The sequence below is a fragment of the Astatotilapia calliptera genome, chromosome 8 (genome assembly GCF_900246225.1).
Source record: "Astatotilapia calliptera chromosome 8, fAstCal1.2, whole genome shotgun sequence".
In the NCBI taxonomy this organism is placed as follows: Eukaryota; Metazoa; Chordata; class Actinopteri; order Cichliformes; family Cichlidae; genus Astatotilapia; species Astatotilapia calliptera.
In genome coordinates this window covers 13243767-13265381 of record NC_039309.1, presented here as the reverse complement: position 1 = coordinate 13265381, position 21615 = coordinate 13243767, and the positions used below count along the sequence as shown (strand labels likewise).

The window sequence follows — 21615 nt, the reverse complement described above, 5'->3', positions numbered from 1 at the left end:
TAAAAGCACAGAATGTGAGTTAGTCAGGATTAAAAATGAAAAGCCAAGACTTAAAATTGATGTTTTGACCACTTGAACACTGCAAAACAAGATGTAAACACACAACTGATATATTATTACTTCTTAATGAGCTGTAATGTTACCACATTTTAGGTTCCATCTAATATTCAGCCTCCTTCTCGTTTGATTTTCGTCTCTAGAGGGAAATCCGTGGCTATTGCAGCTTTATGTTACAGCGCCTTCAATAGTTAGTTCCTAGCTCTCTATCTGCCTTTAAAAAAATTTAGTTGTTTTTTTTTCACTGAAAACATTTTCTGCCTCCTGCTGCTTTTCCAAAAAAGGTTCATAAGAGTGCTAAAAGCTAAACGAAGCTGTGGGTCAGAAAACCAGAACAATGAGTTAATAGTATAACACTTCACCCTGCAGAGGCGAGCTGTAGCCGGCTAATCATTCTTACTGGGTTCGTGTCTGAGTGGCTCCAATCTGAGTGCAGTCACACACGCAACTAGTATTTACTACATATGGCTGACACTATTACACCATCACAAGGAATAACACAGCAATTGCTTCATATCACTTTTTCTAGTAAATAAAACTAAGATGAGGTTTTAGTTTTAATCTAGAATCCTTTTGAGTCTTTTAAGTCTGCATCTCTGTTAATACGTCTCTGTTAGCTTTATTCTGGTAGGCTTTTGCAGGTTGTGTCTTGTATTTAGTTTTACTTCCTTTATTACTTTCAGCTGTCTTTTTACCCAGTGTGTCCACTCAACCCAGTTACCTTCTGTATCTATTTAAAGCCTCATTTTGACCAAGTACCTTGTTGTGCCATACTGTGTTCTAGCTTTGTTTGTGCCTTGTGTGTTTCCTTGCAGTGTTATCTTGTGTTTATTTTATAAAGGCTTGCTTTTTGTGTTTACGGCCTCCTGCCTACGAGCATGTCGTTTGGCCCCATCTGCATGCATTTCATCATAACATTTCAATGTGAGACACACAGTTTGGAAATAGTATAAAATAAACCTATGGATATATGCAAAGCAGGTTGGCAAGTACCGTTTTATGATTTGTCATTTTGGCTGTTTTCACTCATTCTGCATTTACTTAATGTCAGTCAGTCACAGCAGAGGGAAAATAGCACGGTGGTTTCCGGATGATTGTACTGATTTTTTTTTTCCACCTCACACTTTGAGACCGAGTGCTGATTTTTCAGAATCCCACAGCCTCAAACTGCGGGAGACCACAGTCACCAAACAACTGCAGTTCCACTTGGACTGACTGCAGTCATTCTCCGACAGATTGGCAAATATTTGCAAATAACTGCCATCTAATTTATAATATATGTGTCTCTTTGATAATTGGGGCTCGATTAAACTGGCTGCCAACTGGTTGTATTGTGGTTATATTCCTTTATAACAGCAATGTCGCTGAGCACTTATGGCACTTTACAGTTAAATCACCATCCTGCATGAACTACATCAGGTTTGAATTTTTTAAAGCAGATTGAATTGTGTCAAGTTGCAGACTGATAGCAGACTGAATCAGTCTTGTTGGAGTTTTTCTGTCACCTTAATGCACTAAAGACTGCAAGTGTTTGTTGATGTTATTCCCATCTTCTTAAGAAACCATCTTAAAGGCAACAGCTGCAGTAATTTTGTTCGTGCTGCCATTTCCAACCACTCTTTGTCCCAGTGTGACTCTAACACTAAGCATTTTTATTTACGCCCTTCAAACCTGAACATGCACAGATGCTACCAGGCAGACATATATGCCAGACATATTAAACAGACCCACCAATAAACAGGCTTTACCCTTTAAGCTCCCCAAGAGCAACATTTTTTAAATTGTCCTGAGAATTCACAACGAGCGAGTGTGCATCATGTGACTACCGCGCGCAATCTCAACTCAATCACCATCCCTCACCTAAACCGAATTGAGTTTTTTGAGTACTGCATAAAGATCTGACCTTAACAGTGGCCTGCTGTGTTCACATGCATCTCAACTTCATTCTCGAAATATCATACAGAGTTCCCGTGGGACAATGGCTTGAGAGAAGAATAGTTTGAAAGCATGTTCTAAGGTTTGGTGCACACGCTTCAAGGCAAAAAACAGCCTTCACAATACATCCAGTCACTTCTTTCTGTTACTATAAAAATGCCGTGTAGTGTAGCTTTGAAATACAGCTTAGTTTATGTTTGTTTGTCATCCAAAAGCAACTGACTCACCTAAAGAGCTGCTGAGAGCTAGTACTTAGAGCTAAAAACATACAAAACCTTGTGTGTGGATGAGAGATGGGTCATGTAGTGGAAACTATGCTTTATTTTATTTATTTATTCTTAGATGTCCTTAAACCACATTGAACCACTAGAATTCTGTGGAAAGCCTTGTGTAACCCAATGAAATAAAATAAAGCACAACATTTTTAAAAGCCACTCATTACTCTGAGTGCAGACACAGTGGACATTTTTAAAAGTATTCTCTAAATATTTGTTATTGTAAGCAATTGTCACATGCTGCTAGACGATCCCTTCCCTGCTTCTGTGGATGGCAGAACACTGCACTTGGTCGTGTGCACTAACACCTCCCTCTTAATAAAAGCCTGCAACCTCTGAGGTCTGATAGCTGATTGCTAGCCAGGGCATACGGAGAATATCCCCCACACTATGAAATATTCAAAGCCTTTCTTTGCAGTTGCAAAAACTTTATTCCCTCGAAAGTTTAGCCCCATTTCACATCTGGACAGCTTCGGCTTCATATGTAGTACTATTTTGCTCACCTGTTTTCCAGCAGTGCTTTCTAGTGATTTAGGTAGCAAAACAAAACATTTTCATTCTGTCATCCTGAGTTTGAGTCACATTATTTCTTTATTTTTTGATCATGCAATTTCCTTGGAAAATGTACAACAAATGAAAGCGTAGGTGTTCAGCCTTCGGTGCTACTGATGCACCATATTGAAGCAGCATCTAGCTGCCATATGGGGTGACATTACTTCTGCTCGTGTGAAAAATATTAAAGGCTCGAGCTGTATTATTTTTGTAATACTGGAAACGCTCCAGCACTTCAAGTGTTTATTTTGACGCCCTTAAGCCAATTACAGCAACAGTGACACAGTTGGTTTGCGGTTTGTTCTGCTGACTGCGCTCTCCCCTGGGGTTCGCATCAGTTGGTCAAGTGGGTGAAACGTAAAGTTCCCGGCTTGTTTCAGTCTGTTTACAGTGCAGCTCTTTAAATAGGGTCCACTAAGAAACCGCACTTTCAAGAATTACTTAGGCAATCAAAAACCTGTCCCCTACCACATTTTTATCCGTTGTTTCACTCTAGAAGTCTTCAGCACAGATATAAAATCAGCAACATTAAGGACCATCATAAGACCTTTAATTATAGGGCCATATCAAATGTAATGTTTATTACAACCAATAAATATGGATTAACAATACTTGATCCATCCTTTCATCCTTTTTATACTGCTTATCCAGGTCTGGGCCCTGGCTTCAGACTAATCTCGGCTCACTGTACCATCATCCTCTAGGTCTGCACTAGAGTCCCCTCCCAAGTCAGACCCAGAGACCCAGGGACATGCATGAAACACTTCATCTGTGTGGGATTGTGGAAGAAAGCTTAAATGAGAGCACCAATCCTGACAGTGAACCTGGACACCCTGCAGATGAAGCTCTTTCTGCCCCTTGCGTTTTATTCCTTCAGCCGCTAGAAACGGCTCAGGGCCATAGCAATAAGGGCAGGAACATAAAATAAATGGTAAATGAATAGCTTCAATCACAAAAATCACTAATTTGTAGCAGTGGATGGGGCTTGCATGCCCAACTCAGCCCATGAGCAATATTGTCTGGGGCAACGTGCCTCTAACAGGTTCTCCTGAGGCAAATGGCATCTGGTTGAGGGGCTGTTGTCCAAACAAAACCCCTCAAAACCCAAAACATCAGAACGTCCTATAGTGAGTGTCTAAAGGCAAGCAACAGATGGCTGGGCTACATTGGATTGCCCTCTTGAGTGCCCACCACTTGAGTCCAGTGTTTTGTGCAGCAGGCATCACTTGGAGGCCTTTGAAAACCAATCCTCAGTTGGCGTACAAGCACATTACTCAGCCTTTGTTTTTTCACTGTTATCTGGTTGCTATGCTATTAACACTAAAAAATGATTACGTATGGATGTAAATAATTCAATATATATGTATTAAAAGACATGTTAAATGACCTGCATAGCTGCAGTAACGTCTTAAAAAAAATATGTTGATGTTTCGGTCCAATAAGAAGCCTCTATGAATTTTGAGCCAAAGCAAAATATATATAACAAGAAACGAATCTGAGGTTGTGATGAACCAATTTTGATGTCATTATTGACAGGACAATACAGGTCGTTACCTTTGCTTTGTCAGAGATGTGGGAAAATATTAATTTGTTGACAAAAGGCTGCCAAGGAGAGCAAATTCACATTTACATGAAAATAAGCTATTAAAATTCATGCGTGCCGCTGCTCATTGCTCCAAGACACAAACAAAACAATCGTATTATCGCACATCCTGCTGTTTGTCTTCTTCTTCCTTCAGTTCCAGCTCCTTTATAGTCGTTGTGCTTTCACATTTGTGGAAGTTATGATCTGACGCAAGTCTCATTCTTCAAATGCACTTTCAAAAATATTTGCCTGTGTGCACAAGGGAGGAAAGTAATAGGTGCCTTTGTCTGTGCTGATACCATATAATTTCTACTACAGGCGAATAAATGTCACTGCAGCTGAAAACCGCAATGAACTGTGCATTTGAAACTATACGTCATGCATATTCTTAAAGTTATAATTTTCTTAAAAACCAACTGCTCACGGGCAGCATTTCTGCAGCACTGTCGGGGTACAGAAAAAGGCAAGCAGCTAATTTCCATTCAAATTTTAGAGGCGAGCGGTGCTTTCTGTGAACTCCTCACCTGCTCATGTGTGACAGGAATGAGTCTGTGTTTGGAAAGCTCTCTCATGACGCTGAGGTCCGTCCTCATGTCCAACTTGCAGCCGACAAGCACCACTTTGGCATTGGGGCAGAACTCCTGTGTTTCACCTTGCCACTGTGCATCAGAGAGACAAACATATATCAGTGTACATGACCTCTATTATGCTACAGTACGAGAGTATTCTGAGTACTTGAGCACTATGTTCATAGTTGCATCTCATTTGAAAACCTTGGACATTAACGTCTTACTAATATGCTCTTCTGGGAAGCCTTTCATAAGATTTTAGGACCTGGTTGAAGCGAACGCACTGTTGATGTCGGTAAATACGGTTTGGAAATAAGGCTGGGTGGATTTTAGGTAAGATTTGTTTGCAGGCTTGTCAAGTCCTTTCTCTCTGAACTGGAGAAAAGGAGGAAAAAAAATCTTCCTCAAACTATTTCCAAAGCACATTTTTCTCTAAATTACCATTTTTAAATTGTAGCTTTAAGAGCTCCATAATTGGAATGAAGGCGCCTAGTTCACAGCTTAAAAAATGCCCGTGTATGCAGACATGTGGGAACAGTCTACAATTATTAAAATGCTCATAAATGAGGTGCTGAATTGAGATTTATTTGACTTGGGAGCAGTTCCTTTCCATCAGGTCATAAATTCTTATCTCCTGCCTTGAGAGGGCCTTAATCCCATCTGCAAATCTGCTGTCCAGCAGTTTAACTTCTCACCGTGCTGCAGTGATATTCAGTTAGTTTATCTGTGTAGTCTCTTTGCAGATTAACAGACTGCAGATTAATGGCATTCAAAATGTGGAACTGACAGGCTGGTCATATAAAAACTGTAAAAGAAACACTAAAATCTAAAATAATAATAATAAAATGAATTTCTAAAAAATAACTTAATAATATTCACAAACTATCTCAATTAGTTTGCTCATCATTTTAATTGAATTTTAATGTGTTTTTTTAACATGTGTGTTCTTCTTGCCTGTGTTTAATTGCGTGATTTTTGTAACTATGAGATACTTGCTGCTGCCTATCTTGGCCAGGTCTCCCTTGAAAAAGAGGTTTTTAATCTCAGTGGGATCTTCCTGGTTAAAGAAATGTTAAATAAAAATAAAATAAAATAAAGATGTTACCGATATCATTCCTCTGTGTTCTAATGTACCAAATAAAAGAAATCAAAAAGAGCAAATATGATACCTGTTATACTCATGTACAGCCAATCACTGCAATGATTTTACAACACAAAACGAATAACATAGAAAACAACTTATTCTATTCCGGGTTATTTACCTGATACCTTTCTTCATATTTGATGGAAAGTACAAATATTTGTCAGTTTTAAGATTCTGGTTCTGACTTTTAGAGCTCTTCATGGAAAAGCACCAGCTCGTACCATTTATTTGGAATTCTAGGATTTTTGGTATGACCAAATAATATTTTGAGGATTATATGTATTCTCTGTTCTTCTTGAAGGACATTCAAAGCTCTTCAAAGCCAACACAGGGGCCATAGACACTTGATATTTACCTCCTCTGTACATATTGACAACCAAATATTTCAAAGTTGGATTCATCATGGCATAAGGCCTGATGCCACTGACTTTCAGTCAAGTGTAATGTGGCATACCTCTAACTTTCTAAGTTTCCCTTCCTTAATAATAGCTTCTTGACAGCCACACTTCCTCTGAGACCATTTCTGATGGGGCTTCAGTGACCAGTAGATGTAGAAGCATCTCTCATGTCATACTGCAACATGCCACGTTTTTGGCTAATAGCTCTTTGGGAAACAACTTGTTGGTGCAAATATGTTATTTTATGCCTGTTTTGTTTATTCAATGAAGGAAACGGGAACAAATTATGTGTTTTTGTGACAGGCCACTAGTAAAGTGCCTAAAGATATAATTTAAAATTGGTTCTTTGCTTTTCTGCGGTATGTAGATATAACACTGTGGTTCATCCTTTGAGTTTTTATAGCTTTAAAAAAAATCCTCTGAAAAAGTTTTGTTACACAGCCTGAACTGAAAATGAATTAAAAAGCAGGCAAAGTAAAAAAAAAAAAAAACTTTGCAAGTCCAGAGAACTACAACTCACGATCACTTAAAAAATTCCAAGAAAGTTTGGCTCACTGGAAGTAAAATATTAAGACTTTATAACACTACATCATCAAAAATGTGTAAATCTTGAAGTTGAAGGCTGGAGCAACACCCACACAATCACCAGTATTTTCTGGCTTACTGTACCATTAAAATGAAACACTGGCACTGTTGTTCACTGCTCTGAAACTGGAATTTATATCACTCCATGTCTTAAATTTTCCATCGTGTATTTGAAAACTGCAATCAACAAATCAAAGGATAGAAGAGGGGGGAAAAAAGGGAAATGCTCATGGACATAAATGCTGTATAAAGACCGAGACAGACAATTCTCATTGCAGGCCAAAATATGACTCAAGCTATTAAACTCTCTCTATCGCTCTCTTTCTCTTCGAGACTCCTTTCATTATCTCCTCACACCATGGCAGAGGCGACTGCTTTGAGCACTGTTGCTCCATTTGTTCTCCCTTACAAAGAGATCTTTTCTCCTGGATGCCTGCGTCGCTGCTGTTACGGGCTCTAGCGCGCCGTTGTGCAGAGTGAGCTGTTGCCTTTCAATAGGACCCTGTGCCAAACCGCATGCAACTGGTGAACAGCAGCAATTTAGATGAGTCACAAAGGGCCCATGGGAAGAGCGGCTTATTGTCTGTGTTAATGTTAAGAATTGGTAAGCAGCACAAAGAGGCAGAATGCGAGCTGTTGGAGCCGAGGCGCTGGTTTATCAAAAAAGAAAAACGGAGGTTGTTGTTTTTACTTTCCTCACTTTCTCACTGTGTGCAAACCAAGAACGTGCACATACCACAGCAGTCAGGTAGAGGTGAACCCATTATGCTCATTTTTGCCTGTTTGATCCACGGTTCAAATTAATTATCTCTTCATCATGTCTTATAGTGGACCTAGGTGCATCTGAGTTCATGCGTTTTCTAACACAAGCTGTTTTAGCTACGTTCTCTTAAGCCAACTTTTTTTTTTGTTGGAGCTTCTGTGCTCACAGATGGAACTGTGTGCCTCAGATAGAAGAAGTATTAAAAAAAACAATTTCTTCACCATCAATAAAGCAGGAAAAATGAATCCCCTGAAAGCCGGAATCCTCTTAAAACATGAGAAAAAGGGTTTAATTGATTCTGTTTGGAAGACACATTCCTCTCGTCCGTGCCATTATTTATAATGACTTCATCAATACCAGACGAAAACGCATATCTGCCAATGCCGAGCGAATTCTCACGTCTACAGGGGGTCCACTTGAGAACCAAATTCAACTTTGACCTTATCAAATGACCTTAGTAATCGCGGTGAATGTGCCGGTCTTACAATGCATGCACGGGATGCCAAAGTGACATGTCGAGCGGTCACTCTATCCAAAGTTTAGAAACAAAGTTTATCCTTTGCTACGATCTCATGCACCTAATTCAATTTTTTATGGCAATCTGCCGCCATGTCTTGTTTCTCTGCAGTTTGCTTTGCTTTAAATGTATTTTCCATTTGCAAGCTTTCAGTCTCAAATAAATGCACAGCACTTTTTGTTCTGACATCTCTGAGAACCTTCCGCCTAAGCAATTTTTGCAACCTCTAATTTTCCTTTTACAACAACTATTCTCTCAAAGTAATGCTCTGCTACATGAACACTACTTGAGTCTTTATCGCTTCCCCCTTTTCCCTTCTGTACCATTTGTTCGTGCTATCTATCTTTTTTTCTTCCAGAATCTCACTTCATTCCCAATATCCTCATTAATCTCTGTATCTCATGTGTTGGCTTGTCCGCGTATGCCTCTCACAAAGCATTATCCAACCTTAAATGTTATCCCAGTCTCCACCTCTACAGCTGGCAATGTTTTCTCATCGTTTCCTTTTTATTCCCCTATCGTAGATTGACGGATCAGGTTATCAGTGAATGAACACATGGTGGCCTTAACTTGAACACAGACGTGATGGTGAAAGCTGGAAGCTGTATATCTCTGATGACGTAGATCTAGTCACTCTATAGAGGAATCGATTTCCAGTATAAAGAGAAGAGATGACTTCTTCAACCTGCATATTTAATGTGAGTATTGTAATGAGATGGCTGCTTTACCTACACTGCCCTAATTAGAGACAAAATGCACTTAAAATTAAAAAAAGAGGACACATTCACACATCTAACAACGTGACACTGACCTTTTTCAGTACGCTGTCCAGTGTCTCCGGTCGACTGATGTCAAAACAGATGAGCACAGCATCTGAGTCAGGATAAGCTAACGGCCGCACATTGTCATAGTAAGCTGAACCTGCAGGGAGAAAATATACACAGACATGAACGGCACTTCCAGATGGATTATATGTAATTTAGTTACTTTCCAAAGAGTTTACTTTTTTTTTATCATCACAAGGAGAGTCATTATGGAGCACATTTAGTGGTAATCACTGTGATTAAATGTAATTACCATGAGCTTACCCACTCTGCAGATGACTACAAGTGGGTGTGATTCATTGCTTTCGCAACACAGGGTCCTCGGGTCTGCCTCTGACCATCTTGAATAAGTCAAAGGGACCGACGTGTGACAGCGATATAATGAACGACTCGAACAAAGCGTCACCTGGTATGTTTTTATGGAGTGGCGTGCGTTTTTTTGTCGGGGGCCCAGACTGAACTGAGCGTTGTGACCTGGGCAAGGGGACACATTCCTATCCAGACAGAAAGGCACGGTCTCCCTCGCCGTCATTGTCTTCAGCACTCGGTGCCTTTGTCACCGTGCACAGAGCTTTGGCAACGTAACAAAAAAATGCATTGACAGAAAATTCCCACAGAACCCGACCGAATCCTCTGCAACACAACTGCCAAAGCACAGAAATCAATTTGGCTCGTTTGAAGTTATTTTTAAAAAAAGCCCAACTTTTAAATTGAAAAGTAATGAAGTTTGTGGGATTTAATTCATGTTACAAGTTTACAACTTTTACCCTGAATAATTAAACGTGTGTTATGACTCATTCTGTACTCAAATGACTGAAAAATATTGGCCTGTTAGCCAACTATACGCAGTCCTGGGAAAGAAATGTATTTCACTTATGAAGGTCAGTAGAACAAGACTAACCTACTATCAACCAATCAAATCAAACATTTATCAAGATTTTTTTTTAAATCTCAATCCAAAGTGCTAACCGATGCACCAATGTGCATGATCATGACTTCACTATTGAGCTACTGATCTTTAAGCACTAGACATGGTAAAAACTGTTGATTTCATTTAACAACCTGCCTCACATTGTTCTGTATTCTTACCTATATCACAGGCAACAACATCACACTGCAGTGGATTAGTGAAAGATTTAATATTACCCACCCAACACACACATATTACAAAAGGAATTAAAAAATAAGTCAGATATATGGAGGGCTGGAGCAGGCAGCTCGCAAGACAACTAAAGGATAATAACCAGACGACAGAAGACATCACAGGTAAAAGAATCCCTTTAAAAAAATATTTTTTAAAATAAACACCTGATGCCATTCCTGACATTACCCCCAACTGGATTTGTGTGTCCTTTAGTGGTCAAACTTTGGTGATCTTTTGCTTATCAGGCAAAAGTGTAAACCACCATGCTAGAAATGAAGATCCAAAGGTCTCTTCATGATCTAAGGCTGTGAGCATGCTCTTATTAGAAAAATGGTTCTTCTATGTACCTTGTGGCCAGATCCAGACGAGCTTTGAAAGCGATCATTAAAATCTGAAAATCAATTGTAGAAATGCACAGGAAGCCAGTGGAGCTAAGCCAGCGTAGGTAAGAAGTCTGTCTGCAGAAACCAGTAAGAAGCAGAGCTGCTGAATTCGGAACCAGCTGGAAACTGGAAAGTTGCTTCTCATTAATGCCAGAGAGTCAACGATCCAGTCTTGAGAAAATAAATGCTGGCAGTGAGTGCTGTTTGATTTAGTGCTATTAGAATACCTTAAACTCAAAGTGAGAAGAATTTTAAAAGTTTGGGGACCCTGTTTGAACTATTTGTAGCCTACCGTTGCTCATTATAAGTTTAGGTGAGCAGATGTGCTCTGTTTGTGGGTTGTTTATTGACAATTTTACAATGGATCTAACCTTTTACTTGTTAGAAATAAATCCTTGGGGCGGGGGCAGCCTCATGTTAGCTCACGGATTTTAGTAATTCAATTATAGGATTAAAATCTTATCATAATAGTTGATAAAACATAAAACTAAGACATTTCAAATTCTGATTACACAGCATCTTCACACCTGGAGGCACAGGACTGCAAAAAAAGGAAAAAAGTAGACACATTTACCCTCATTAGTGTTGCGCCGTCAGAATTTGGCCCCAAAGCAAAAATGTGTTCGCGCACGTGTGTTGCTGTGGTCAAAAATGTCAAACTAAAGGGCACAACCATTTTCTCCCCTGTCTCTTTGACTAATTCCTGCCCCCAGCTTTCACACATACCACACACACCCACTTTCCCCTTTTGTGCTTTAGCATTTTGCAGGTGCAGGATACGTCTTTAACGTCCACAGGAAATGAGGATGATTAATGGAAGCAGGGCTTAAGAAAGAGAGGGAGCATGGAAGTGCATCTGACAGTTGCCATAAACCATCGAACAACCTCCTCAGACTCCCTTCGCACGCGTACTAGCTGAGATGGCTGTTCTTTAGCTGCATCAGATGGCAGTCATAAAGTGCAAAAGTTTGAGTCTTTGTCTCTGCAGTTGGTCCTTTGCATTTTTACATATTTCTTATTTGATTATGACACCGTTTTCTCCTTTAGGTTTGTGTCAGTGGCAGAAATATAGGTCACAGAGAAAACTGTGAAGAGAAGCAAGAAAAACACAGGCATGCAAGTTCAAACTTTCTATATGAAATATTGCTCGCTCATTCTGGGCAGTAGGATGAGATGTTGTAAAAGAAGTCATTTGCAGAGATGCTCAGTAAGCAGTTCCTCTTACACCAGGTCTATATAGGCTACAACTATGCAGAGTAATGTGTTTTGTTCAGGTACCATCACTGAGACTCATGCCGACTTGCAAAATGCCAAAGGACGTACAATTCTGACTCCAAAGTAGTCGGGATGTTAATGAAAATAAAACAAAATGCAGTGATCCTCCTGCGAATCAGGGGTTCTCAAAGGTTGGACAAGCAAGTGCCAGTTTAGAGGGGGGGGAAAGTGTGTACTTAGAAATGTGTTCAAATGGTGGTGGTTTATGTTTTACACTTTTAACTGTTTTATTTACTTAAATCATAATCTAGGCATTTGTTTTTTAACACTGTAATATCAGTATTTCTTTATGTATATCATGTGCCTCTGAGGTTTCCTGTTAAAGTTTCTGTTTCTGTCTAGTTTTCTCATCAGAACTTAGCTTAATGTAGTTTTAATTTGCTTTTATTGGTCACTTTGCTGCTGCATTGCAAATTGTGAGCATCACATTAGAGCTAATATAGTTTTTTATTTTTATTTTATTTTGGCTTTTGACTTTTTGTTTTTGATTCAGTTTTTTTTCCAGGTGGTTCCCAGAGTGGATTTTCTTGTTTTAGTTTATTTTTTATTAGTTTACGTGTTTTTTATTATTATTATTATACGATTAAAATACATAACATTTTAAAAACAGTTAAATCACAGCCATGTAGATACCCAGAGCCTCAATAAACATGTCCTTCATCAGACAAAACCAAATAATTTCTTTTCACATCTAGTTTTAGTTTGTAGTTAGTTTAAATTAACTGCAATAACCTTGCATCGCATACTTGTTATAGCAGTCAGTCCTTTGTGATTCTTGATTAGGACTGTCATTTCTGCATTAAAACTTCTAAAAACATCTTGTCCAGTTCTACAGATTTCATTAGCTTGTGCATTCGCATCATGCCAAATATTTCCAACAAATGTTCAAACTCACAGAAATCATTTTTGTCGGTGTAATGATCTGTTTCATTTCAGTCGCCTGGAGTCACATCCTGTCAGTTCAACTCTGTACAACAAAACTGAACACAGCTACACAAGTATTACATGCCGCCGGGCTTATCAAATCCTTATATTATTTTCTGGCTCTGATTTTTTTTAACAGCTGCAAAACCATTACAACAAATTCATAGACGCTAACCTTTTGCAAACCTGAAACGCATCCAACTTGCTTCTCTACTCCGTTTTCTACACCACGCTCTGACTCAGAGATAATAAAACTGTTGTGTTGCTGAAAATCTGTGAACGTTTTAATCTCCCATAGAAAGAAAATTGAATTGGAATTATTAAGCAAATCGAGAAAGATTGCTACTGGCATCATTAAAATCCTTTCAATCCATAGCAGTAGGATAAATTAATGGTAAGGCAGCAAAAAGCATGATATTTGTGGCTGTTTCTTGTATATGAAATAACATAATGTGACGACATTTATTATGGCTGAACATTATATGCAGTTTAAATTTGGAAGCCTCAAATCATTCCTGAACCTTTTTTGCTTTGTGACCATGAAGAGACGTCCAATGTCTGCAATAATGTTTAGGTAGGCGGTACACATGGATGGCAGGACTTAAGGTTTCCAAACAGAACATTGTGCATAGCATCAGACTGCCTCCGCTGGCTTGCCTTCTTCCCATGTTTCTCAGGTAAGCGACTGACATGCACCCGGCCATCCATGTGTAAAAGAAAACAAGACTCATCACACCAGGCCACCATTTCCCGACCTTTTTCCATTGCTCCGTTGTGCAGTTCCGATGCTCACGTGTCCACTGTTGGCACTTTCTGCAGTGGACAGGGATCAGCATGGGCACCTATGTCTGGTCTGCAGCTATGCAGCCCCATGTGCAACAAACTGCAATAGATTCTGTATCCTGACACCTTTTTATCAGAACGAGCATGAACTTTTTGGATCGGAACGCCCTGATGCTAGTTCCCTTACTGTTCTTTCCTTTGTTGGAGATGGTCTGACCCACTTGTCTAACCATCACAATCTGGTCTTTCTCAGACCTGCACAAATCCTTCCACTTGCACATTTTACAGGCTTCCAACACATCAACTCCAACAACATAATGTTGACTTGCTCCCTAATATATCCCACTCACTAACAGGCGCCATGATGAAGAGATAATCAGTGTTATTCATATCACCTGTCAGTGTTATACCAGATTAAGGGAAATTTTTTTGCAGTTGCAACTTTTGCAGTTCGTCTGAAAAGATGGACTTGCGCTTTGGGATCTTTTAAACATCACTGGGCGGATTGCTGATCGCGCTGTCTGTCCCGTCCATGCTGACACACACACACACACACACACAGACACACATGCAGACACTGGAAGCTTCAAGGTTCCATGAAGTCAGCTAATCCATGTTCAGCACTCGAGCAGAGGCTAATGTGTATTGATCTGAGCTTTTCTGACGCTCTCTGGGACTTGTAGTATGATGCCCCTCATGGGGAGTTTCCTGCTGTTGTAGCAAGATCAGTCCATCTGTCTCTGAGTAAAACCCTCTGATCAAACTCATAAAAGACACATGCGACGCCTCAGGGGTACTGCATGAATTTAGCAATCTCAAAGAAACGACGTTAGTGTCATTTAAGGCATTCAGAGTACACGGGCTTCAGCCATCATGCAGAACAAGATTTGGATGTTTAATTGCATTTACAGCTAAGAAGAGTTTGCAGATGTAGCTTGGACCCGAAATGTACTACCAGATGCACTTTCCACAAATGGAAAACTCTGGGATGTAAACAATCTACAGAAAATAAATGTCAGTATGTTTCAGATGTGTGGCTGATGTATTATGTTTGGTACAGTGATGCAAAGCAGTCTGGGAAACAGCAGCACCATGCTGTGACTCCACATGAGGTTTTCATGCTTTGATGTTTGGTGCCTACAAAAATCTGCATTTCCTTTTTTCCTCTTTGTTTGTAACTCATACGCATTTACTCTCCAAGCACTCGTGTAATTTTATGTAATCCACTTGTGTTCCACCTTTGGCTGTTCTCTCTGTTTCGAGATGTTTGTCCTTCTAAAAAATCTTCTGATGCTGCTTGAATTTTACATTTTAGGAAGGATTCTCAGTCAAACTCTACAAAACGCTTTGAAAAATCTGAGTGCACACAAGCTGCCATAGGGTCAAGTGGTCACTACACAGAGCTGTGAGACTATTTAAAACACGATTCTTTATTTGCATCACATCTGGATGTTTAATAAATATCAAAACGTTGGCTATTAATTGATAATGAGAACTCCAACGAGATGCAGATGACACTGTCTGGAAATATCCTCAAGGTACAGGAGGCAGACCTGGGAAGGTGATGTAGGGCTACAGCTGCATATATGTTTTTCCAATTTTGAAGAACTGAAAGTGACATATTAAAATAACTAATCACTAATGTCTTCTGATCCAGTTCAACCCCATACAGGACACACTCACCAGCCAACTGATTAGTTACACCTGCAAATAATTAGCCAGCTAATCATATACATGATCAAGAGAACCTGCTGAAGTTCAAACCCAGCATCAGAAGCCCACGCGGTCTGGTCTGATTGTTTCAGAAACTGCTGATCTGCTACAGTTTTCTCACACTAAGGGTTTACAAAGAATACAGATTGATGCCAGAGGTTGGAGAAGACTGCCGAGGCTGCTTTGAGCTGATAGGAAAGCAACTAGAACTACAATAACCACTTGTTACAACCAAAAAGTTTGCAGAAGAGCATCTCTGAACGCGTAACAAATAAACCTTGAAACAGATGGGACACAGCATCATACAGTTCACATGGGCTCACCAAAATTGGACTACAGAAGATTCAAAAAACATTGCCTGGTCTCATTTGAATGGTAGGATTAGAATTTGATGTAAAGCACATGAAAGCATGGATCCATCCTGCCTTGCACCAGTGTCTCATGCTAGTGGTGGTGGTGTAGATGGGGGATGTATAGGGGGATGCTCCATGTCAAAACCTCTCAAACAAGAGCTGAATTCAGAGGTGCAGCCACCAAATCTGCAGCAGCTGAGCGATGCTGTCGAGTGAAAACAGGCCAAAATCTCAGAGGAATGTTTCCACGTTGTCGATTGAAGAATTAAGTCAGTTCTAAAGGCAAAAGCAGAGTCCAGCCCAGTACTAGTAAAGTGTACCTAATAAAGTGGCTGTTGAGTGTAAATCAATAAAGAAAAAAAAAAACAGCTCACACTACAAAAGCTGCAAGGAGAAGAGTTTTGGTGGAAAAAGCTTTTCCATCATTTCAACACTTCTTCCTGACTAATTGTTTCACATCGCTGTAAACTGATGAGGGAAGCGCGTAGTAAACAAGAACGTTTGTCATACGCATGGTGCCAGTGTGCTGCTCTTAAGAAAAATGGTAGAAAAGAAAATCTTTACCTCACCGAAAATGTTTCTCGCCAACAGTTCCAGTGCAGCGCCCCATCCTCTGAATGGCCTTATCGGTAAAATCCTCCCTGATATTTGATCAGTCCAGTTTAAGAATCTGTAGCCTCGTAATCTTTTTTAATTATTGTGTTTGTTTGTTTTTTGTTTAATTCATCAGCCACCTGCACGTTTTAGAGAAGTTCACTTTTTATGAAGCAGAATTCCTTGAGGAGCAGCCTTAAACGATCCCCGATGGGCAGGTTTCTTAATTTAGAAAATAAGGAAGGAATATTATCTATTTTATGTTTAATATGCCAAATCTTGTTAGTGATTTTTTATATATGTGCTCCAGAGATATCTCTTTTTTATATTTTGTCTGAACTTGTAAAAACTCATTATTAAACCTCCTGTGCTGTATTTTGGGTAATGTCTCGGGTTAGTCAAGCTCAAAGCTGTAAAGCTGCTGATAAGAGACAATCAGACTTGTCGTAGCCTTTTGTATGCATAGCTGCATGATTCTGAAGAAACAGACTCACATACACACACACCTTTTGAGATGTTAGCACAGAAAATCATTATTAATCCCCTCTTATGGCGCTTTTTCCTGCCAACTTTCATCACAGCGCAGAAATGTTCATTAATATTAAAATCCTGTTTGTCCTAGTCATGCCCTTCTGAAGAAATAGTTTGGGTTTTCATTCCTGAAATACATCCAGACAGAAAACAGCACAAGAAATGAATGCTATTGATTAATGCATTCATCTGCTACGCCTCGAACATATAAATAATGCCCCCTGCAGTGGCTGAGCATTAGTGCTACGTACTCATGCTGTGTGAAATATGCAGACAATATGGAATCAGCCTGTAAGTTCGGTTGAGCACCAGGCAGCGATAGAGTCCACTCTGTATGCATGCTCCACGAGGCTGATCACTCGGCGTACATTCGTAAACACTCTGAGACACCGTGCAGAGCAGACAGTCTGCTGCTTTGTCTGCTGCTCTGTAAAAAGCTAAAGCATCATCATTTTAACATAAAAGTTTTATTCATTTTCCTCTGTTATCTCTTTGTCTGCCACTTAAACAAAGCGAGTTGCAAAGCTATTGAGCTACAAAGTTTTCTAGACACATTAGAGCGTTTTAATGTTTCTAATCTAAGGGCAGTGGAGCAAACAAAGCCAAAATCAAAACAAATGCTTGATGTCTAACATCATCTCCGAGCAACCTAATGATGTCATCAGGGTTATCTAGACTTGGAGATAACAATATTCTTGTGCTAAAGTCACACTAAGGAAAACAGCGGTTGGAGACTGCAGCACTAACAAAATTATTGCGACTGCGGCAAATGGAACCGTGATCTCGTTGCCTTTGAACTGGTTGCTTTGAAGACGGGAACCACGGGGCATCAAGACGATGATAAAACAGCAATAAGACGGATTTCACTGTATCAGTTTGCATTTCAACAGGGTCAAGGTGAAAATTACTTGCAATCTGTTTGTGATAATATGGCGATTCACTGCTAAATGGTGAAAACTCCAAATCTGTTGCCGTTTGCATGCACAGAAATTCACATTCACAATTTAACTACTTACATTTAAAGTCCTGAGAGAGCTGAAACAGAAAGTCAGAAACTGCTCTAAAAATACTGACGTAGTTACTGCAGGATTGCAATTTTACTGCAAAACTGCAAAGGCTCTCAGCAATCTTGCTTTTGCGTAGGAATAAAACCAGAATATAACAGGTGGCAACCAGTTGACTCCCCTTTGCAGATATGTTGCCTGTGCGCTCATCAGCGCAGACTGACAGACTTGTATGCATTTATCAATGAGATGGTGATTATTTGCAAACCTTTACATTCGTCAATCACTTCAGTCAGTCTGAGTTAAACTGCAACTGTTTGGGGACAGGTTGCTACCCAATCAGGAGACCTGTGTAACTATCTTGCAATCAAAAGTGACTGAAAGAGCTATTCTCCAGCAGATTGTGTCTCTTTTTATTCCTAATGTAACTGAGCCATTAAAGCTTGTGTTATAAATTCATCATATAAGGGATTGAGGGAAAGGCCTATGCTCCATCAATCAAATATTATGAACTTGTTAAGTGATGATATATCATATCAGTCTTCTAACCCCTTGGACTCTGTGCTTGTCTGTGTTTGGGAAGTGAAGCACCTGAAAAAGTCTAATTACATCATACTCGGTCGCACATCCCCTGACCCATTGGGTCAAAGTCAAGTACCGTTTATAAACAGATGGAATTTTCTCAGTTGCCATGGAGACAGCACAGAGGTCATCATACGACCTTTGTATGGAACTTTGCTCACGCCATAACAGATGGTCATATATGGTCAGGATGATGGTAGCTGAACCATGACAAGTGTAAATCCATCCACTGACGGCTGCCATTAGATAATAAAAAAATTCATGTTACAGAAGTTTTCTATTTATTCTTAATAGCTGATATATATCAATTAATGCCATGACCTCGTCACGCACCACATTTATGATAACTGGAACTCTTATTTTGATAGGAAAAAACGAGGAGAAGGCTAGGACTGCTCCTCAGGTAAGCCGTTCTCTTCTGTACTGAGAATAATCCATTTTAGGTGTACATGAATCAGAGATTCATGTAACCAGAGCACACCGTGCTTGTTGTTATGCATACCTCTCTGCTTGAATACTGAACAATAATAGCCTGAAAAGCAGCGTGGAGGACTGAGTGAAGCTGGTCCTGGCAGTCGCAGGCACAGACAGACACATTTTGCACAATGTGGTTGTCAGCAATGTGACAACAGATTTGGATTTTCTTTACCACACTCATGCTGGAGTATGTGATCTGTCTGTTATTTTGCTGAACGCTGAAGTGGCACCAGCTCTTTATTGGAAACTCTTCAAATTATGAGCCATCAGGAACAAGATTACACTGTCTCTGTTTATACCCAAGCCTAGCTAAAGTTTTTCATTTAGAGTGTTGCCAAGTAGCAGCTGTAACCTGGCTGGATTTCGCTGAAAAACTGTATATGATGTTATTTTTCTAACTCAACAGGCATAGAGGGAGAGCGCTGCCACTGAGCATACTTTGCCTGAAATCAGCAGTAATCCAGCAGGAGTCTTTTAAATTAATGACAGAGGGAACAGACTGGCATCTGGGCCTCAACCAGCCCAACTGTATGTGACTCCATGCACCGCATTCTACATTTAAACTTAAAGTATAAAAACATTCGTTGTTCACCACTTGTCTGGACCAGACCTTTTGAATGTAGTTTAAATATCACAAATTTGCATGATCTAGTAAGCTCTTAAGCTCTTAAAGTGTTTTGCCTAAATTTGAGTTAATTAAGAAACAGAATCACAGTTTTCTTCTGTGCAGAGCTGAAATGTCATCGAGTGGTAACTAAACGCAGCGTTTACACGACTACACATTTTGTGCTTGTCGGTAATTATTTTTAATGCGCCATGACATTTAAGAAGTTGGAGGTACGACAACCAAACATTTAATCAACCGACAGAAAATGATTTTGATCATTTCTGAATGATTATTTGGGTCAAACAAAGTAAATCTTTTCAAATGTAAATCTTATGTTATAACTAATAACAATTAAAGGTAAATTTGGTACATGAATTGGTATATTCATAGTCTTCTGATGTCTTCTGATGTGATCTACTGAGAATGAACCGAGTGTGTGTGCCTAATTGTTGGTTGCAGCTCGGCACAATTTCCACTATAAAGATTGTCATGAACTTAATTGTCCAATCAGGAGCACCAATTTGCAATAGTTGGGCCAAGAGTGTATTTGTTAGAAGCAATGAAAAGTAGCTGAAACAGCAAGCCCCTTCTAATCTGAGGGACACAGTGTGAATGCAAACCTGAGCTCAGTAAGAGAAAGCTGAACCATCAACATTTTCAGGATCACTATTCCTACCCTGACACCGTCCCTCTGTGTAGATTATGTGTGTTTTAAATTAACAGTTCATTTCATTTTTCTGTGGCGCATCTCCATCAACTGGTCCATCGTTCTCATTATTGGTTCATCCCTGTCTTTTGTGTGCACGCATTCACTTAATTACTTTGTATTTCAGGGATTTTACTTTACTTTAACGTGAATACAGAAAACAGAAAACCAGGTTCACTCATGCTTGTACTTTAATTATGGTGAATCACATGCAGTAGAAACAAGGTCAAAACCATCCACCACCTCCTGCTGTAGGAGTAATGGCAGGTGTTGGGGGGTTGAAGTGAGTGGTCAAAGCTGCATCGTGCATTATAGATAAGGGATGGAGAGGGTCTTAAGTGGATATACCCCTTGAGTGGCCTGTGTGTCTAAACAAAGTGTGTAATAAAATCTTTTCAGTGAGTACAGAAGGATCCAAGATGCAGACACAGAGGCAGGTGGAGGTTTAAGTAAAGGCGAGCCCTTTATTGAGCTGATATATTTAACTACATGATTCAAACGCAGAACTTAAGGGAAAACTGTAAACTATAAACTCGTAAAGAAACTGAGATTCTAGGAGCCAAAGATCAGGAACCAGACCAACACCGAGAAATTGAACAGTACACTCTGACAAAGGACAAGAGGAAACTGAGACATTACACACACACACACACACACACACACACACACACACACACACACACACACACACACACACACACACACGGGTGGTTAGGGGAAGTGGAGACACATGGGAAACAAAGTAGGAGCAAATCATTAATAATAAGGGAACACTAGACAACACGCTATCACAATAAAACAGGAAACATAACCAATACTAAGCCTGTGACTAGATACGAGACAGAAGCTACACAAAGACCAGACAGATACTGGGGTCTGACTGGGGGAACAAAGGGATCACAAAAGATAATAACTAAACATTACGAAATCAAGAAAAGGAACCAGAATATAACAGAGAATACGAAAGATTAAATAAATGCTAAAGGAAGTTAGCAGTAGAGCTACAGTCACAGGTAATTTTCTTCTCATGGTTTAACTTTTTGCTATGTTGGAGCACATTTAACCAGTTCCAAGGACTTTTATTGTACTCTGACCTTTTATTATCATTCTACTTATCTGGATTAACCAGTAAATTCTGCCTTTCTTTTTCCTGTGCTGCTGGAATGTGTTATATCAGGTTAAAAGTAAATATTTTAAACACACTGTCAGACAACGTGCTACATGAGTGATATACCCAGTTGCCATGACATTGCCATGATGTTGCCATGGTAATTACATTAGCTAAAACTTATGCAACTCATGTATTGAAGTGACCAGCAGTACTTCACTACATTT

At 39.6% G+C, this 21615-nt stretch overlaps 1 protein-coding gene across 1 annotated transcript in view; it reads right to left on the bottom strand.

Moving 5' to 3' along the window:
- LOC113028436 (rho-related GTP-binding protein RhoN-like) overlaps nt 1-21615 on the bottom strand; it is a 33987-nt gene that overhangs the window by 1061 nt on the left and 11311 nt on the right. Inside the window, exons 3-4 of the mRNA XM_026178695.1 lie at nt 9192-9301; nt 4929-5063 (exon numbers count right to left, since the gene is read on the bottom strand). Coding sequence (XP_026034480.1) covers nt 4929-5063; nt 9192-9301 — 245 coding nt within the window. The remainder of the gene's footprint in view (nt 1-4928; nt 5064-9191; nt 9302-21615) is intronic.